Source organism: Canis lupus, chromosome X (assembly GCF_003254725.2).
Source record: "Canis lupus dingo isolate Sandy chromosome X, ASM325472v2, whole genome shotgun sequence".
In the NCBI taxonomy this organism is placed as follows: domain Eukaryota; kingdom Metazoa; phylum Chordata; class Mammalia; order Carnivora; family Canidae; genus Canis; species Canis lupus.
The window spans coordinates 45415600-45436648 of NC_064281.1; the positions used below are offsets into that span (position 1 = coordinate 45415600).

The window sequence follows — 21049 nt, forward strand, 5'->3', positions numbered from 1 at the left end:
AGAGAGAGAGAGAGAGAGGCAGAGACACAGGTAGAGGGAGAAGCAGACTCTATGCGGGGAGCCCGACACGGAACTTGATCCCGGGACTCCAGGATCACGCCCTGGGCCAAAGGCAGGCGCTGAACCACTGAGCCACCCAGGGATTCCCCCATTCCTTTCTTTAGATATTAATTCCTCCAACTATTTTGTAGTAGTACCAGAATGTTCATAAAAATACTATGATTAACGTGTCAGACCATTTTGGACGTCCTGTTTCCTAGTTACCTCAGGTGACTCCGCTCTTTGATCCATTGGGATATCCTGTCCCAGAGACATAGCAATTGCTCTCATCATCTGGTCCTCTTCGGACATACTCAGATCCTACAGAGAAACAACAGAAAATCCAGCAACAAAGGACATACCAACTCACAAGGAATCAGATATCCTGTGCTTAAGCTTTAGAGGAGAAGGTGCTCTGAATGCTGCTCTCTAGAGTCAAACCCAACTAGACTTACTTGGTCACTACAATAACAGAGAGGGAAAAATCACAATGAAATTAAGCACAGGAAGCAGGCTTCAATGTGACCACCTATCCTGTATCTCAGAAAAGTGAGTTTCTTCTATTGCTTTCTGATTGTGGATAACTTAAGAGTTCTTCTGAAAAAAAAAAAAAAAAAGTCCAGTAATTTGCATGGCTGGGAGATGGGAAGCTTCTGCTCATTATATTCTAGAACTGAGAGTTCTCACAAAATGAAAAGATTGGCATGCAAAAGTCTGAAAATGAAAAGTAGTTTATATAAGGGAAGACCAATGATGGAAGTACAACAGAAAACACAGAAGCAGTCAAACCAATGTCCTACAAAATTAGAGCCCCGAGCCAACTTACCCGAACAACTCCTCCCATAATTGGGGGAGGGTGAGTTAGAAGGTACTCTGTGGCCTGCTCCATGGTGCTGGTGTTCAACAGGGCCTCCATGGCATGTTCCCTTGTGAAGCCCATGTCCATAAGCTATAAAAAGAATGCAAGATCTCAGAACCACAGTAAAAGAGAAATCCAAATGCATTTTTAAAAGGTAGAAACCTTTTCAAGATAGAAAGAAGTTATTCTAACTTCATATGAACTGAGAACGTTAATAGCTCAGGCCGTTAGATAAATGAACAATCCTTTCCACTTGGTACTTCCATAGTATTCAAACATTAGAGCTACACATTGTGGCAGGAAGCCAAGGTGATTCTGAATTCTGTGCTCTAAGAAAATGGGGCTAGATGGCTATTATCATTAATAGGATCACTCTAATCCAAAGACAGATTCACACATAGAAGTAAAAATCGGACCCCACTTTTCTGGAAAATAAACTGGCAACAGAACAAGAGCCTAAGAAACTGACCTTAGGAATTTTATTACTAGGAAATAATCATGAGATGTATAGAAAGATTTATACAAAAACAAACTATAAACCACAGCTTTACAACATCAAATAATAAGAAAATTAACATCTAGTAATAAAAGAATGACAAGAAGTTAAAAAGGTCAGGATCATAAGTGCTTCCCCCTCTGCTTCTAACCTCTGATTTTCAAAATGTGGTTTATGCATTTACTTAAAAATAACAAGTTTTGTAGGTAAGGTTTCAGAGAGCTCTTGTTGGAGAATAAATTTGGGTCACAATATCCTTAACTCTTCCCTCTATAGGTAAGTCACAAAGTAGCTGAGGATGGTTTGCCTCCAAAGAACATGGCAGCCACAGCCTACTAAGAATATATAATAAGAGTTTTAATACTAAACATACTGGGGAAGACACAAATCTTTTACCTGTTAGATGTGTTGAAACTACACCTCAGCTTTCTCAGGAGGAAAAAGAAATGCTAAGAGGGAACAAATTTAAACCTATCTCCTGGCTAAGAGGACCAGACAACACTGTGGCATGTAAACTTAGAAAACTCACAACTTATTTAGTAGCATGTAAATTTAGAAAACCCATAAACACACTCTACCGGGTGCAAAGTCTGGGCCCTGGAGTGGGAAGCCAGGACCCTACCTGTTGTAGTTGCTGCTGGTTGACTTGAGGTTCCCGGCGAGAGCCACCTTCCTCTTGCCCTGTGTCCTCTTCTCCTCGAGATCCCTCTTTCTCTTTGCTCAGTCTCTCTCGAATCACAGGTTCTCCTCGGAGAATGTGGCATAGGATAGCCAGCATGGACTCAGCCATTCGCCCGCCATATACTTTCAGGGGTTTCCGGTTCCACAGGTTCTTGATGCAAGTAAAGGCTGCCTAGAAGTCATTTTAAAAGCTGTGTGAAGATCATTTTGTCTCAATTCAAAACCACTGGAGGAATAAGTCAAATACTTCTGGGATAGTCTTTCCATGAAAGGTCAGTGCAAACAACAAAATCCTAGATCAGTACTGAGGGGGGCTAAAGAAGCACAGAGAAGGTGCACTTAACCCAACCTGAAGTATCAATCTCAAGTTTATAGTTCAAATATTTACACTACAGGAAATTTTCCAGTGGTCTCTATCTCCCTCTGTAAGGCAGAGCTATCTGGGAGTAGGATCCAAAGATTCTCTAACAATCAAGATATTTCATTAAGGACGACAAAAAAGTGGGAGAGCTACTTAGCAAGAGAAATTCCTCTTGGTTTCAGAATGCTCAATACTCACTTTCTGAGTTACCACAAGGAAGCGAAGGGCACTGAACTGTGGAAAGTTCTGGACACCTCCAGGCAATTTGGCAGGCAGTGAATGTGGAGATTCAAGCACCGTGGTGGGATTCACCATCTTCTCTACTAGCATTAGCCAGGCATCTAGGAATTCTCCTGTGCCATCAGGTAAATCTGAATGTTCTAATCCTTCAGCAACAGGAACTTTGCCTCCCATGGACAGAGCCCAATTGAAAGTTCTAAATTCAAATAAGAGAAAATACAGAGACAGAATATTAGTATTTTAGATTGGAGGGGGACATTCAGAAGGTTCCCAGTATCTACATTGGCACTACATGTCCCTCCTCTTGGAGCTACAGCTGTTAATCTATCCAACATCTATTAGCTTTATCTTTTTTTGAGAGGAGGGTTTATTCCAGATTTATTGGGACATTATTGACATATAACATATGTTAAGTTTTGGGTATATAATGTGAGGATTTGATACACATATAGAATGCAAAATGATTACAACTTTTAGCTTTACTTTTTAAAGCCAAAATGAACAAACCACCAAAGTGGTTGCCAGAGGGGAGAGTTGGGGAGTAGGGGGATGGGTGAAATAGGTAAAGGGGATTAAGAGGTATAAACTTAGTTATAAAATAAACAAGTCAGAGAACTGAAAAGTACAGCATAGGAAATAAAGTTAATAATACTGTAGTAACTTTGTATGGTGACAGATGGTAACTACGCTTATTGTCATGAGATTTGCATAATGTACAAAAATTGTCAAATCACAATGTTGTACACCTGAAACAAGTATAACACTTTATGTCAACCATACTTCAATAAAAAACATCAAACTTCGCTTAGAATCTTCAGATCAAGGGAAGCAGAAAAATTATCAGAGAAACAATAGAAAAGGATAAATCTATTAGAAAAATATGTACACCAGGTACTAAAAACCAGATGAGGAAAAGCAGAGATCCATACAAACACCTCTAGGACAGGCTGAATCCCACCCTCCAAGGAAGATGACACAAATATGGCTAGTTCTCAGAATGTGAAAGGATATAATTAATGGCTATATCTATGTATCCCACTGTCACAGGACTGACGAAGTTGTGTGCTGCTAAGGCACACAGAAAGACCAAACTCCAAGAAATGCTTCTTTGTGAAGCAACTTGATTCTTACTCAAAAAGAGCATTGTGGCCTCCAGAGCAGAGAAATTTCTGCAGCATGAGGTGGTAAGGATACTTCCTCTCATCAAACAGCATTGGGGATGTAAAACCAACTGAACAGATGAAGAATGTCAGCCTGAAAGAGGGGAAAAAGCAAAATTTTAGCCTTTTCTGAGGCAGTCACAGAAGTAGTGGGAAATCCACGTAGATGCCTAGAGTAAAATTTAACACTGCACTGAAGTGGCTGAGAGACTGCAATTCAGGTAGGTGGCTAGTGTGGTTGTTAAAACTTCTAAAGCAAAAAAGGTGACAGTTCTCACCTACTAAAAAATACAAGGTTATTGGAATACAGTTTGATCATAAATGTTTAAAAAATCTTTATATTCTAGACTAAGAAGAACCAAGACAAGTACATTAAGCTGCGTATAATATAGGCTACACATCTAGAGTTAACAGGGGATCTTTCAAGTCCTCTAGTTCAGTGGCTCACTATCCACGTTAAGTAGAAAAGGAACCAATTAGATTCTGTATCTCAAGCAGAATATCACCTGAAGCGGGGAGTTGGTGTATATGGTGGAGGTTGCCAAGATAAGCCCTTTGTGAGGAGCTTAGTGAGGGCTGAGGCTGTGGATCGAGCAGCAGGTGTTGGTGCTGTAGTAGTGCTGGCAGCATGATGGCTCCTTCTTTGGCGGACAGGAGACCCCACACATAATTTAACAAGGAGTCCAAATAGTTCAGCAAGTGCTCGACCTAATCTGGAGGAAGCTGCAAACCAAAAGTGAGATTAAGGCATGAGAGTATGCTCAGAATGGTTTCCTTATAACTAACATTACTGTCAATACAATTTTATGACTGACCACTTCCTCCCAATAACACCTAGAAAACACCTGGACTTATTTCTACATTTGACAATCCAAAAATGAAGTTCCACAGAGAATAAATGCCTCTTTTGAAGGCAGGAGACAGAGAAGTATGTTGGCACTCAATATATAACAAATGTGAAAGACAAATAAGATAAACATACTGTAAAAGGAGGCATAGATTGAAACTACCTTTGTAGAAAAAGCAACAGAGCAATATGAACCAGTTAAGTAAATGAATACATCTATTAGGTTACAGAATCACTTAAAACACCTACAGAAATTTAAAAATAGCAAAACTGTTAACCACTTAGACAAGGAAAGAATATCATATATATTGTCTGATCACAACATTAAATATATGATCCTCAAAGGAAAAAAAGATGGCCAGGAAAAGCATAAAATTTATGTGGTTTTCTTCACATTCATTCATTGAGAGAAAGCATGCATGCAGGCGCAGGGGAGGGGCAAAGGGAGAAAAAAGGATAAAAATTTTATAAAGTGGCTTTCATAACATTAATTAATTTATAGAGAGACTGCACATGTGGGCTTCCTACCACCTGAGCTAAACAAAATCTAGAGTCAGACCCTCAACCAACTGAGCCATCCAGGCACCACCCCATACCAAAGGCCATTTTCTGCTTGCTTTGGGGCAGAGCTCCAGATTCCTAGGAGTTATGACTTCACTTTCCTCTACATAAGGTGTTGGAAAGTGGCAAATATTAAGGAACATACAAAACAGGTTCCCCAAACATTGATATAACACTAAGGGGCAAAGGACGACAAAGAGTGATCAGTGCAAATCTTTAATGCAGTTTTATATATGTTAATGTAGGCTCCACAGAGCTGCCAAAATGACACTATTAAAACATGACTCGGGATCCCTGGGAGGCTCAGCGGTTTAGCGCCTGCCTTTGGCCCAGGGCGTGATCCTGGAGTCCCGGGATCAAGTCCCACGTCGGGCTCCCAGCATGGAGCCTGCTTCTCCCTCCTCCTGTGTCTCTGCCTCTCTCTCTCTCTCTCTCTCTCTCTCTCCCTCTCTCTCATAAATAGATAGATAGATAAATAGATAAATAAATAAACCTTAAAAAAAACATGAATCAACCATGTAATTTGCCAGCTATATTTAAGGGACAGAGAAAGTAAAAGGAGACAGGGTGGAGTAGCCAAAAGGTAACAGGAAAGCAGAAAAGTATAATACCACAGAAGCCAGGAAAAGAGTATTTTGAGATGGTGGGCCAACTATCGTACTGCAGATGAGTGAGAAGGGGACTGAAGAGTATCCAATGACTTAGCAGCAGGTCACTGGTGAGTCCTTTCAGTGGAATGGTAAGAGCAGGAGCCATTTGCAGTAGTTGAAGAATGAGTCGGAAGGAAGGAATTAAAGACATGGCTTTCAGGAAATAAGTCTCTTAACACTGTATCCCTAGCACGTAGTATAGAGCCGGTCATATAGTAGATACCATATTAAGTACACCCTGAAAATAAGCCACCATGGTTTAAAAGTTCCTTAAAGCAAACAACAGAGCCATACCAACTGAATTTGTCTGAAAGCCAGAAAAGGGAGTAAAATGAAAAAAATCACTCACCTGACAATAAAGGCTTGATTTGCTTGATTCTGGCAGCCATAGCAGGTGTAATTTTAGATTTGCCTTTCGAGTCTGAAGCAGTAGGTTCATCTGTTTCCATGGGAGCCAATGTGTCACCATCAAGCCCAATGCCTTCTAATAAGCCCTGGGTAGAAGCATCCATACTTGCAGCTGTTCCATCCTGTTCCCCATCTGTAGACATAAGAGGGGAGCAGTAAGTCCATGTTGAGTCACCACTTACCTGGTTCCTGGTCCTGAAGAGTCACAAGAAAAGAGCTACCTATGGTGCTTGTTACTCTTTAAATGTCCATAACTTTCTATATCTGAAAAGGAAAAACAAAACATAACTGTACTGATATGTGCCTCTCCTTGGAGCCCTTCTAGATAGCCAATACTGACATTTTCCAGCAAAAGCTTATGAACTGTCTTAACCCAGGGCTACCTTGCAAGACTGTAGGCACTGCATGACATAGGGAGTACCATTTACATAGACTACCATGTGCGTGCTGTACCCTGCCCTCAGCCCATGCTGTCAAGGTGAGTACCGTTACAATTTTATGGTTAATAAACTCAAATTAAACATCACAGATTGACTGCCACTGGAGAAATGTTATTTTCTGGCATTTAAGATTTTTGTATATAAATGTGAGGTGTATTTTTTTATTGGGTGGAGATATGCATGCTTATATCTAATAGACAGCTTTAGACAAACTTTTTTAAAAGAAGATTTTATTTATTTATTCATGAGACACCCAGAGAAAAAGAGAGGCAGAGACACAGGCAGAGGGTGAAGCAGGCTCCATGCAGGGAGCCTGACGTGGGACTCGATCCTGAGTCTCCAGGATCATGCCCTGGGCTGAAGGCAATGCTAAACCGCTGAGCCACCCAGGCTGCCCTAGACAAACTTTTAAAAAAACACACCACCAAGTTTTCTTTGTAATGTTCTAAAAACTTTGTGGAAATGGAGTCATCTTTGTTAAATGTGTGAAATAAATTGTTGGAAAAAATATAACAAGATTATTATTAGGTGAAGTACTTCTTTGACACTGAATCTAATTTTGTTCGTACTTCTTAGTAAATTATTCTTTCCTTGACTTAAATTTGGTGTATTTTGACTAAATCTGAGGTTCTAATTTTTGGTTTGGTCCATTTTCTACAAATTTAAATGGGCCAAAGGTTTTTTATTTTATTCTCTCTTCCTCCCATAATAACTGTCATATAAATCCTTTATCTGTTCTTTAAGCATTTCCCCTATCTTTAGTAACAAGTATAATTTTTAAGCATATCCAATCAGTTTTTATACATGGAACTGTCTTGTTTTCTTAATAGTTAATTAAATTTATGTCTTTTCTGATGTAGGACATAGGGGAAAAACTTTCTAGAAAAGTTTTCATTAAGTTTAGTTTGTTGCATTGGAGTCTCAAAATTGTGTAGTTTCTGCTTACTGCAATTTGCAACTTTATTGTGATAGAACATAAAAGCTGTTTTCTAAAACACCACTATACAGGGGCACCTTGTTGGCTCAGCTGGAAGAGCATGCAACACTTGATCTTGGGGTCATGGAAAAAACAAACCCATTGTACAAAAAGGAGCTTGGGAAGATGGCAGAATAGAAGGACCCTGAGCTCATCTAGTCCTACATTTACAAAGAGGTATCATCCACATCCGTCAATAAACTGAAGAGCAATCCGAAGACTGGCAGAACACAAACTCCACAACTAAATATAGAGAAGCAACTGCATCTGAAAGGTCAGAAAGATCAGAAAGGCAGAGTGAAGCTGCCCACTAAAGGGAGGGAGAGCTGGGCGCACAGCGAGGGCAGAGAAACAGCACATGCACCAGGAAGCTCACAAAGAGCACCAGGAAGCTCACAAAGGGAGAGTAATCCTGGCTTTAAAAACCAGATGACTCAGCACTGGGCCAACTATCACTGGGTCACCACCCTTAAAGAGAGAGCAGCCTGTATGAAGATGCAACGTAAAAAAAAAAAAAAAAGGCAGTTTACACAATGCTGAGGGCAACTGGCAGACATATCTGTTCATACTGATTTCCAAGCATGTTGGGAGATTTCTCTGAAAAGGAGAGAGCTGGTGAGAGAGCTGGTGGGAGCCATTCCTCCCCACCCCCACCCAGCACTAACACAGAGCAACTTGCAGGAGGGAAGGCTGCACAGACCCTTGCTATCCAACCCGCTAGCAGTGTGCCGCAGCCATGAGGTCTCCTGAGGACTCGCCCACTCAGGGAAAAATCTGTTAAATCTGTACACACACCACCCAGCTCCCTGGTTAACAGGTACTCAGAGTGCCCCTAGCCCCTTCAGTGCTTTGAGGAACTTGGCATAAGACTAGTGCACATCTTCCTAACACAGCCACCCAGTTCTCAAGTTCACCAGTGGACATGCCCCCTCAGAGATGGCCTACTTGGGTCCCATTAACATTACAGAAAGCAAGTACAGCCCACAAAAGGTAAAGAGAATCAGTGCAAATGGCTGCATTGACAGGAAAAGTAACTCAGACAAAACAGTAAGACCTAAGTACCACATACTCTCCTGAAGTACCAGGTTCTGGTGAATAGGGGACACTGCACTGCAAGGCATTCTAGGACACCTTCTTCATAAAGTCACTACTTCCAAGAGCAGAAGACATAACTGACTTTCTTTTTTTAAAAAGATTAATTTATTTATTCGTGAGAGACAAGAGAGAGAAGAGAGAAGAGAGAAGAGAGGAGGGAGAGAGAGAGAGAGAGAGAGAGAGAGAGAGAAGCAGAGACACAAGCAGAGGGAGAAGCAGGCTCCATGCAGGGAGTCTGACACAGGACTCGATCCCGGGTCTTCAGGATCACACCCTGGGCCGAAGGTGGCGCTAAACCGCTGAGCCACCCGGGCTGCCCCATAACTGACTTTCTTAACACAGAAACAGACACAGAAAGGAAGACAAAATAAGAGACAGAAAAATTTATCCCAAATGAAGAACAGCATAAGGCTATGGCCAGAAATCTAAGTAAAATGGATATAAGTATACCTGACAGAGAATTTAAGGCAATGATCATATGGATACTCACTGGACTTGAGAAAAGAATGAAAGGTATGAGTGAAACCCTAATGAACAACATAGGAGAGGTAAAGGGTTCAATAAATGAAATGAGAAACACACTTGATGGAATGAACAACAGAATGGAAGCAGAGGAACAAACTAGTGACCTAGAAGACAAGAGCAATGGAAAGTAATCAAGTTGAACAAGAGAAAATATGCAAAATGAGAATAGATTTATGGAACTGAGTCCATCAAACATAATGTCTGTACTACAGGAGGCCCAGAAGAAGAAGAGAGAAAAGGGGGCAGAAAATTTATTTGAAGAAATAATAGCTGGAAACTTCCCTAATTTGGGGAAGGAAACAGATATCCAGATCCAGGAGGCACAAAGAACCCCCAACAAAATCAACAAAAGCAGATCGGCACCAAGACACACTGCAATTAAATTTGCAAAATATAGTGATAAAGAAAAAAATTTAAAAGCAGCAAGACAAAAAAAAACAAAAAAAAACAAAAAAAAAAGCAGCAAGACAAAAGAAGTGATTAACTTACAAGGGAAAAACCAGAAGGGAAGCAGGAGATTTTTCAGTAGAAACTTGGCAAGCCAGAAGAGAGTGGCATGATATATTCAAAGTGTTGAATGGAAAAAATCTGCAGCCAGGAATACTCTTATCCAGCAAGGCTATCATTCAGTTTGAAGGAGAGATAAAGAGTTTCCCAGAAAACAAAAACTAAAGGAGTTCATGATCACTAAAACAGCCCTGTAAAAAATATTAAAGAGGAGTCTATGAGTGAGAAGGAGAGACCAAAAGTGACAGTATTGAGGAACTCACAAAAAAAGGATAAAATGTAATAACATATACCTAAAATGTGGGGAGGAGAGAAGAATGGGTTCAAACTTAAATAACCATCAACTTAATATAAACTGCTATACATAAAAGATGTTATATGTAAATATAATGGTAATCATATTAAAAAACACTAATAAATATGTAAATAATAAAGAGAAAGAAATCCAAATATATCAGTAAAGAGAATCAGCAAACCATTAAAGAAAAAAGATAAGAAAGGAGAAAATTTCTGGAAACACAAAACAAGTAATAAAAAGGCAATACCTACTATCAATAATTATTTCAATGTAAATGGACTAAACACTTCAACCAAAAGACAGGGTGACAGAATGGATAAAAAAGCAAGACTCATCTATGTACTGCCTACAAGAGACTCATTTTGGACCTAAAGATACCTGCAAATGGAGGAACATGAGGGAATGGAGAAATATTTACCATGCAAATGGTTGTCAAAAGAAAGCCAGAGTAGCAATACTCATATTGGACAAAACAGACTTTAAAACAAAGACTGTAACAAGAGACAAAGACACTATAAAGTAATAAAGGGGACAATCCAACAAAACGATGTAACAATTACAAATATTTATGTACCCACGTATGAGCACCCAAATACACAGATAATAACAAACATAAAGGAAAGTTATCAGTCGTAAACAATAATTGTAGGGGACTTTAACACCCCACTCACATCAATGGACATAAAATCAAACAAGGAAACAATGGTTTTGAATGACACACTGAACCATATGGATTTAACAGATATATTCCAAACATTTCATCCTAAAACAAAACAGAATACACATTCTTTTCAATTATGTGGAACAGAACAATCTACAGATCACTTATTAGTCCAGAAAACTAGCCTAATAAATCTAAGAATAAATCTAATCATAACCATTTATCTTTTCAGACCACAATGCTATGACACTAGAAGTTAACCACAAGATAAAATCTGGAAAGATCACAAATACATGGAGGTTAAAGAACATGCTACTCAACAATGAATGAGTCAACCAGGAAATCAAAGAAGAAATTAAAAAGTACATGGAAACCAAGTGAAAACACAATGGCCCCAAAACTTTGGGATGCAGCAAAAGCAGTACTCAGAAGGAAGAACATGGCAATATAGGCCTACCTCAACAAGCAAGAAGTCTCAAACAACCTAACCTTACACCAATAGGAGCTAGAAAAAGAACAAACAGGACATAAAATTAGCAGAAGAAAGGAAATAATAAAGACTGGAATGGAAATAAATGATACAGAATTAAAGAAACAACAGAACACATCAATGATACCAAGAGCTGGTTCTTTAATCCTGTCAGACTTATTAAAAAAAGACAAATAAAATCACAAATAGGAGAAATAACAACCAAAACCACAGAAATACAAAAAAATCATGAGAATGTTATGAAAAACTATATGCCAACAAACTGGACAACCTAGAAAAAATGGATAATTTCCTAGAAACATTTAAACTACCAAAATTGAAAAGGAAGACATAGAAAATTTTAACAGATTGATAGCCAGCAAAGAAACTGAGTTAGTAATAAAAAAAACTCCCAACAAATAGAAGTCCAGGACCAGATGGCTTCACAGGTAAATTCTACTGAAAATTTTAAAGAAGAGTTAATACTTATTCTTCTTAAACTATTCCAAAATATAGAAAAAAGGGGAAAACTTCCAAATGCATTCTATGAGGCCAGCATTACCCTGATTCCAAAACCAAAGACTCCACTAAAAAAAAGAACTACAGACCAATATCCCTGATGAATATAGATGCAAAAGTCCTTAGTAAAATACTAGCAATCTGATTTGACAATGCATTAAAAAAATCATTCACCAGGATCAAATGGGATAGTATTCCTGGGTTGCAAGGGTAGTTCATCATTCACAAATTCAGTCAATGTGATACATCACATCAATAAGAAAAACAGTAAGAAGCATATGATCATTTCAACAGACAAAGAAAAAGTACCCAACAAAGTACAATATCTATTCATGATAAAAAAAAAAAAACCTTCAAGGGGCACCTGGGTGGCTCAGTTAAATGTCTCACTCTTGATTTTGCTTCAGGTCCTAGGATCAAGCCCTATATCAGGCTCTGGGCTCAAGGGAGGGTCTGCCTGAGGATTCTCTCCCTCTGCCCCCTTCACAGCTCAGGCTCTTTTTCTCAAAAATAATAAATAATCAAAAAATTAAAAAAAAATAATAATTAAGAAAAACCATCAACAAAGTAGGTTTAGAGGGAACATACCTAAATATAATAAAGGCCATATATGAAAAACACAGAGCTAATATCATCCTTAATGGGGAAAAACTGAAGATGTCCACTCTCACCACTTTTATTCATCATAGTACTGTTAAGTCCTAGCCACAAGTGATCAGACAACAAAAAGAAATAAAAGGCATCCAAATCAGTAAGGAAGAAGTGAGACTTTTACTATCTGCAGATGACATAATATATATAGAAAACCCTATAGACTCTGCTAAAAAAATGCTGGAACTAATGTATATATCAATAAAGTCACAGGATATAAAAGCAATGCACAGAATTCTGTTGCATTTCTATACACCAATAATGAAGCAGGAGAAAGAGAAATTAAGAAAACAATCCCATTTATAATTACATGAGAAAGAACACACCTAGGAATAAACTGAACCAAGGAGGGGAGGGACCTGTATTCTGAAACCTATAAAACACTGATGAAAGAATTCAAAATGACACAAAGAAATGGAAAGACCTTCCATGCTCATATACTGAAGGACAAATTATCATTGAAATGTCTATACTACCCAAAGCAGTCTACATATTTAATGCAATCCCTATCAAAATACCAACAGCATTTTTTATAGAACCAGAACAAACAATCCTAACATTTGTACAGAAACACAAAAGACTCTTGCTCAAGAGCCAAAGCAATCTTAAAAAAGTTGGAGGCATCACAATTCCAGATTTCAGGTTATATTACAAAACTGTAGTAGTCAAAGTATGGCGGTGACACAAAAATAGACACATACATCGGTGAAACAGATAAGAAAACCCAGAGTTAAACACACAACTACACGGTCAATTAATCTTAGACAAAGCAGGAAAGAATATCCAATGGGGGAAAAAAGCTCTCTTCAACAAATGTTGTTGGGAAAACGGAACAGCAACATGCAGAAGAATGAAACTGGACCATTTTATTATACCATACACAAAAATAAATTCAAAATGGATGAAAGACCTAAATCTATAAAAATCCTAAACAGAATACAGGCAGTAACCTCTATGACATTAGCTGTATTAACTTTTTTCTAGGTATGTCTCCTGAGGCAAGTGAAACAAAATAAAAAATAAACTATTAGAACTAAATCAAAATAAAAAGCTTCTGCACAGCGAAGGAAACAATCAACAAAACCGAAAGGCAACCTACATAATGAAAAAAGCTATGTGCAAATGACATCTGATAAAGGGTTAATATCCAAAATATATAAAGAACTTATACTCCAAAATAAGATATAAAGATGGCCGAAAGATACAAGCAAAGATGTTCATCATCACATACCATCAGGGAAATGCAAATCAAAACTACAATGAGATATCACCTCACACCTGTCAGAATGGCTAAAATCAGTAACAATAAACAAAAAGTATTGGTGAGGATGTGGTGAAAGGGGAACCCTCTTACTCTGTTGGTGGAAACACAAATTGCTGCAGTCACTCTGGATAACAGTATGGAGGTTCCTCAAAAATTTAAAATGGAACTAATCTACAACTCAGCAATTGCACTACTAGGTTTTTCCCCAAAGGATACACAAACACTAATTTTAAGGGTTATATGCAACCCTATGTTTATAGCAGCATTATTTAAAATAGCCAAGATATGGACTGATGAATGGATAAGGAAGTGGTGGCATATACATACAATGAAATATTATTCAACCATAAAAAATGAAATGTTGCCATCCGCAAGGGCATGGATAGACCTAAAGAGTATAATGCTAAGTGAAGTCAGAAAAAGACAAATACCATATGATTTCACTATGCAGAATTTAAGAAACAGAACAAAGAGGGAAAAAAGAGAGTGATAAACCGAGAAACAAACTCTTAATTATACAGAAGAAACTGATCATTATCAGAGGGGAAGGGATGGAGGATGTGTTATATAGATGATTGAGAATAAGGAGTGTACTTGTCCTTATGAGTACCGGGTGATGTATGGAACTGTTGAATCACTTTATTATATATCTGAAATTAAGATAACACTGTATGTTAACTAAATGGAATAAAAAAAAAACCTTAAAATATGTAAAAATAAAAGAAAAATTTAAAAATATATTAAACATTTAATCAGAAAAATAGCACTGTCCAATAGAAATATGTGAGCCACATATGTAATTTTAAATTTTCTAGTAGCCACATTAAAAAATAAAAACACAATTTTTAATAATATACTGTTTAACCCAATATAATCAAACTTTTATTTCAAGATATAAGCATATATAAAAATTACTGAGTTTTTACATTTTTATACTCAGGATTTTTAAAAAACAGGTAGCTGTATGAAATATACTTAGAGCACATCTCATTTCAGACATTAAATTTTCATAAAAATAACTGACCTACATTTATGTCATACAATTTACTTGGAAAAAAATACATTCACATACCAAAGTTGTACTAAACACTTAAAAGCCTTCTAATAATTGAACAGAATAATAGTTATATTTAAATTAATAAAAATTAAGAATTGAGTTTTTCTCATCCCATGTATAACCTCATCTTAATTACATCTCTAACAACCCTAGTTCCAAAAAAAAAAGTCTCATTTTGAGGTGCTAGGAGGGGGTTAGTGCTTCAACACAGTACTTTTTTGTGTGGTAGGGAAACAGACACACAAATCAACCCAGAATACCCTCCCCCTTACAAGAGGAAATACAGAAAAAAAGCAAGCGGGAAGACAGAAAGGGAAGGGAGAAAGAGGGAGAGTAAAAGAGGAAGGAAAAAAAATCCAATTTTTTAGTTGTACCGGCCACATTTAAGTGTTCAACAGTTCACACATGGTTAGTGGCTACCATATTGAACAGTGTGGTTCCCCCCCCCCTTTTTAAGATTTTATTTATTCATGAGAGACACACAGAGAGGCAGAGACAGAAGCAGGCTCCACACAGGGAGCCTGATGTGGGACTTGATCCCGGGACCACAGGATCACGCCCTGAGTCGAGGGCAGACGCTCAACCACTGAGCCACCCAGGCATCCCTGAACAGTGTGGTTCTAAAGTGTTCCACGGGGGCATCTGGGTGGCTCAGTGGTGACTATATATCCCAGTTAGCCTATATGGCTGCTACAACCATATTTATTTATTCATGAGACGGGGGGGAGGGGGGGCAGAGACATAAGCAGAGGGAGAAGCAGGCTCCATGCAGGAAGCCTGATGTGGGACTCGATCCCAAGACTGGGATCACGCCCTTAGCCAAAGGCAAATGCTCAACCACTGAGCCACCCAGGCATCCCCATTTGTCATTTTTAACAGTGAAATTAAACTTGTGAAAAATAAGTATATAAAAATTAAGAGTCCTGCCATATCCTTCAATATAGCAATTGCTCAGAATTAATCTTTCATTTGCATAAAACTATATAAAAATACTCATATTTCAAAATAGTACATTAGAAAACTTAATAGGGAATGGTTAATTCATAGGCCCCTTACATGGCACTTAACGTTAAGTAAACAGAGATCTAAAATATTATCTCTAAGATAATCACAACTATGCTAATAAAATGTATTCCTGGGGGAAAAGTTTAGACAAATAGTTCCAAAATACAGTTTATTTGTGGTACAAATATAAGTGATTCTTTTTACTACAACTTGTAATTTTTACTATTGTGTATATATATTTTATAGAGAAACTGACTGAAAATAATTTATTTTAAAATAAAAATGAAAGGAAAAAAGTTGAGGACTAAAGACAATAGAGGTAATTAAATTTTCACAACAGACCTAATAAAGACATAGAGACAAAGTTTAAGAGAATGACTAAGATTTTAGTTTCTTGGAGTTACCTGATCTTTTTCCGCCCTGGGTCGTACCTGCCTTCTCATCCTTTGGAACAAGTTTCTGCATGTCCACCTGGCCAAATTCACACCCAGATGGCAGACTGCAACAAGACAAACCATTAGCAAAAAGAACCCTGATAGCTCATTTCTTAAGTTGTGTTTGGTTTCTAATCAGTTTGGCTGACACTATCCCTCTTATTACAGGTAAGTTAACCTAATAAAATGTGCGATAATCAAATTCCTGAGGTAGCAGGCAACAAGGTTTCCAACTCAACTTTAGATATGGCTAACAAATTTTAAACACCTATCATGCTAACACAGCATAAATGGGACGTAAGATCAAAGATGCGGAAGATTAACACATTTGTAAACATTTATAAGCATGTCCCTAGGCTGGTTAACAGGAAGGACAATACTGTGGAGTGAATGTTTGTGTCCCCTCAAAATTCATGAGTTGAAATCCTAATGCCTAATGTGATGGTTTAAGTAGGTAAGGCCTTTGGTTAGTGCTTAAACCTTGAGGACAGAATCTTCATGAATGGGACTACTGTCTCATAAAAGAGGCTCCAGAAACATTCCTAGTAACTTCTACCATGTGACAGGATAACAAGGAAAAGTCTGCAACCCAGAAAAGGACCCTCACCCAGCCATGCTAGCACCATAGTCTCTGACTTCCAGCTTCCAAAACTATGAGCAGTACGTTTCTGCTATTTATAAGGATCCAGTCTGTGGTATTTTGTTATAGCAGCCTCAGTGGATTAAGAAAAACAAGGAACCCTCTGAAATCTTTACTAATAGCCTTTGTCCTTGACCGAAGCAATCCTCCAGGATCACTGAATTTAGTTTCTCTATTAGGACACACAACAGAGATAATAGACAGATGACCATTCCCTTACCTGTTTGGGGTACACAGGGAGAGAAGGACAGTGCTTTCCCACACCAGGGAACAGTATAACTGGCTCAGCTTGCTCAAAACACTCAGACCCAACTGAGAGCCCCACTGGTTTACAGAGATGGAACGAATTTCACTCTGCAATCACAGTAAACAGAAGCTGATCTTTGGGATGCCCTCTGCAACATTTATAGTCTGTATCTAACATTCTTTCTTACTGCTTTTTGTAAAGTGAAAGGGAATAGTCATAGGCAACTCTTTTTAAAGAAACAGTTTTATAGATTCACTGACAGCCTTTTAATTTTTTTAGGTGGTGAGGGGCTTGCTATTTCCCTCTAATTTCTTAACTCCAATAAATATTTGGATTTATTTAATTCCTTGAACATTTAACCTTTTTAAATAAAAAGTCATAAAAATAAACCCAAAGCATTGTTATGTAATTGAATTATTTTCTAAATAGTTTATATATGTGCTTTTCATTTGATTTGATGCAAAGAATACACTCCTGCTCAATAGCATAAAACAAGGGTACTCAAACATTACATTATTAATCTTTAGAATTGATTACTGGAGGACTAAAAGTTGTAAAAACTATGAGCACACAAAAAATCCTCCATCTTTCTGGAACCACAAGAGGAACCACACATGGATTGCCAGCATGGGGCTTGGTACTTAGGTGATCTTCAGTAATCTCTGTTAATTACCATTGACTTAAATGTACTGTGGACAAATTTCCTTCTTACCATCCCATTATCAAGCCTACATGCATTTGTACAAAAATTAGGAAGTAATAACGCTAGATGAGCATCCAATTGAGGCTTGCCCACTAAATAAGGTGACTATATATCCCAGTTAGCCTATATGGCTTCTACAGATCTATTAATGCCTATTATTTATAATAACCTAATAAAACATTTGCAATATCAAATTTCTTAGATAGCACTCAACAAGGTTTCTAACTCAAATTTCACTCTCAAGAAAGTCCAATCGCAAAGCAAATTATATGATCACTCAAATTCTAATGAAAAAAAATACTAAGGGAAAATGAAACTAGACAGCATCTTGAAGCATAAACCTAAATCCCCCACCAAAAAAAAATCTGTTCTTTTAGCAGCTAGAACTGCTTCTAAGTATAGTAAGATGCCTAGTATATGCCTTAGGTATTCCACCAGCCTTAAACTAACCTGTACACCCCCAATTCTTACCTGTCCAACTCTGCAAGTATGAACAAACATCATGATGTAGGCATGGGCAGCAGTGAGTGCATGCAGTAGAGGTGTGGCCTGAGCTGAGAGGGTAGCATCAGCAACATTGCCAGCACAAGCCAGTTCTCGCAATAATACTGAGCCTCCAGGGGATTCAATTGGGCGATGTAAGGGCTCCAAGGATGAAAGGATGGAGTCCAACTGAAGAAGACCCTCTTGAAGAACTTTGGGTTCGTGTGACAGTGTCTGAAACAAGAGTAATAGTTAAAGCATTAGTGTACAATGAACTTCATATACATCATGTCTTTAACGGTCACAATGGAAGTAGAAGACAAGTGTCACAAATTTCAAACCTGGTCACGGTCTCCCACCTGGTAAATGGTAAGAGTCAAAATATGAATGCAGGTATGACATACCTCAATGCCTCCTTTTAGAGCAAAACTTCTCTCAAATGAAAGGCTTTCAAATGTGGTAAGCCAATCATATTTAAAAGCTTGTGATAGCCAAACTGAAATACTATTATAGTAATGACTCCATACTATAAGATTAATTGTAAATTTTGCTCAACAGGGAGCAATGTTAGGCAAGGTTCCAAAGCATGCAAGTGAACCAGTATTAAAACTGTTCTTTTCTCACTAAAAGAGATGATTCTAGAATGGGTAACATCAGGTAAGCAATTCCCTTTTTATGAAACAACTCAAGGATTATAGAATAAGGCCTTTGTAATTGCTTTTTGAGTATGCAGAAAAATCTCACAGGAAAATACTATCACTTGCCATTAAAGATAGAGAACTTCTGTGTCTTTCCTGTGGCTTTAAATAAATCTACTCATACTCAGTAGTATCTTAGAGGTAGGATAACAAATGAAGCACAGCCCCTTTTCTCCTTTCTCTTATGAATAGCATTTAATAATTAAATATTGCAAAGAGTAAAGCAAAATAAAACATTACAGTATGTTATAATTATGGACTTTCTAAGTCCATAAGCAACTGAGTTACTGGTTTTTAGCAGAAATTACTTATCGCTGCACAATCCAGCTAATGAAGGAGTCTTCATGGATTTAATGCAATCCCTATAAAAATATCAATGGCGGGGGGGGGCAGAAATAGAAATTTAAAATCTGTAAAAGAATTCCAAGGAACCCCAAATACATATAACTATCTTGAAAAAGAACAGAGTTGGAATTCTCACACCTACTGATCTCCAAACTTATCACAAAGCTACAGTAATAAAAAACGTGGTACTGGCATCAAGACAGACACCAAGACCAACATAATATAATAAAATCCCCAGATAAGCCCTCACATCTATGGTCAAACTATCTTTGACAAGGGTACCAAGACAAAGGTGCAACAGGGAAAGAACAGTCTTTTCAAAAATAGTGCTGGAAAAACTGGTTATACATGTGCAAAAGAATCAAGCTGGACCTTACCTTACACCATATAAAAAAATTACTCAAAATAGATCAAAGACCTAAATGTAAGAGCTAAAATTATAAAAACACATAGACAAAGCCATAGGGTAAGAGCTGTATGACCCTGGATTTGGCAATGATTTCTTAGATTTGACACCAAAAGCACAGCAACAGCAGTAAAAAACGGTAAAATGGGACTTCATCAGAATTAAAATATTTTATTCATCAAAGGGCACTATTAACAGAGGTAAAAGGAAAACCATAGAACAGGAGAAAATATTTGCAAATCATTTATCTGATAAGGAATTAATATCCATAATATTTAAACTCCCACAACTCAACAAAAAGCAACTCCACTAAAAAATGGGCAAAGGACTTCTGTATCTCTCCAAAGATACACAAATAGCCAGTAGGCACGTGAAAAGATGCTCAACATCAATAATAATTACAGAAGATACAAATCAAAACCATGTGGTCTCATTTTGTATCTATTACATGTTGGTTACTATCAAGAAAAAAAAGAAAATAAGGAGTGCTGGTGAGGATGCAAGAGAAATTGGAACCTTTGTGCACTGCTGGTTGGAATGATGTGAAATGTGAAAAAGTTGCCATGGAAAATAGAATGGTGGTTTCTTGAAAAATTAAAAATAGACCTACCATATAATCCAGCAATTCTACTTCTAAGTATATAACCAAAAGAACTGAAAGGAGTCTTGGGTATGATCATACTTTTATATAAAATCTAAAGAAGTCAGGGATCTCTGGGTGGCTCAGCGGTTTCGCGTCTGCCTTCAGCCCAGGGTGTGATCCTGGAGTCCCGGGATCGAGTCCCACGTCGGACTCCCTGCATGGAGCCTGCTTCTCCCTCCTCCTGTGTCTCTGCCTCTCTCTCCCTCTCTCATAAGTAAATAAATAATTAAATAATAAATAAATAAATAAATATTTATAAAATATATTAAAAATCTAAATAAGTCAAATTCATAAGAACCAGAGAGCAGAATGATGGTTGTCAGGGGCTGGGGGGAAATGTGGAGATGCTGGTCGAAGGGCAAACTTTCAGTTATGAGTAAATTGTGGGGATCTAATATACAGCTTGGTATCTATAGTTAATACTATATTGTATACTTGAAATTTGCTGAGAGTAAGTAGATCCTTAAAGTGCTCTCACTACACACACACACACGTAGTCTTAAAGAAATATTTATACACCCACGTTCATAGCAGTACTATTCAAAATAACCCAGAGGTAGAAACAACTCAAAGGTCTATCAATGAATGAATGGATAAACAAAATGTGGCTTATACATACAACAGAGCCATAAAAAGGAAGGAAATTATGACATATGCTATAACATGGATGAATCTTGAAGA

At 37.7% G+C, this 21049-nt stretch overlaps 1 protein-coding gene across 16 annotated transcripts in view; it reads right to left on the reverse strand.

The window, feature by feature from the left end:
• The window catches only part of HUWE1 (HECT, UBA and WWE domain containing E3 ubiquitin protein ligase 1), a 175171-nt gene that overhangs the window by 50606 nt on the left and 103516 nt on the right, over nt 1-21049 (reverse strand). For all 16 annotated transcript variants that reach the window (XM_025468549.3, XM_049107089.1, XM_025468548.3 and 13 more), the window contains 10 exons: nt 18265-18510; nt 17064-17197; nt 16174-16268; nt 6244-6435; nt 4343-4559; nt 3808-3930; nt 2635-2872; nt 2017-2247; nt 866-988; nt 265-360 (listed from right to left, as the gene is read on the reverse strand). In XM_025468549.3, the coding sequence (XP_025324334.1) occupies nt 265-360; nt 866-988; nt 2017-2247; nt 2635-2872; nt 3808-3930; nt 4343-4559; nt 6244-6435; nt 16174-16268; nt 17064-17197; nt 18265-18510 (1695 nt within the window). The remainder of the gene's footprint in view (nt 1-264; nt 361-865; nt 989-2016; nt 2248-2634; nt 2873-3807; nt 3931-4342; nt 4560-6243; nt 6436-16173; nt 16269-17063; nt 17198-18264; nt 18511-21049) is intronic.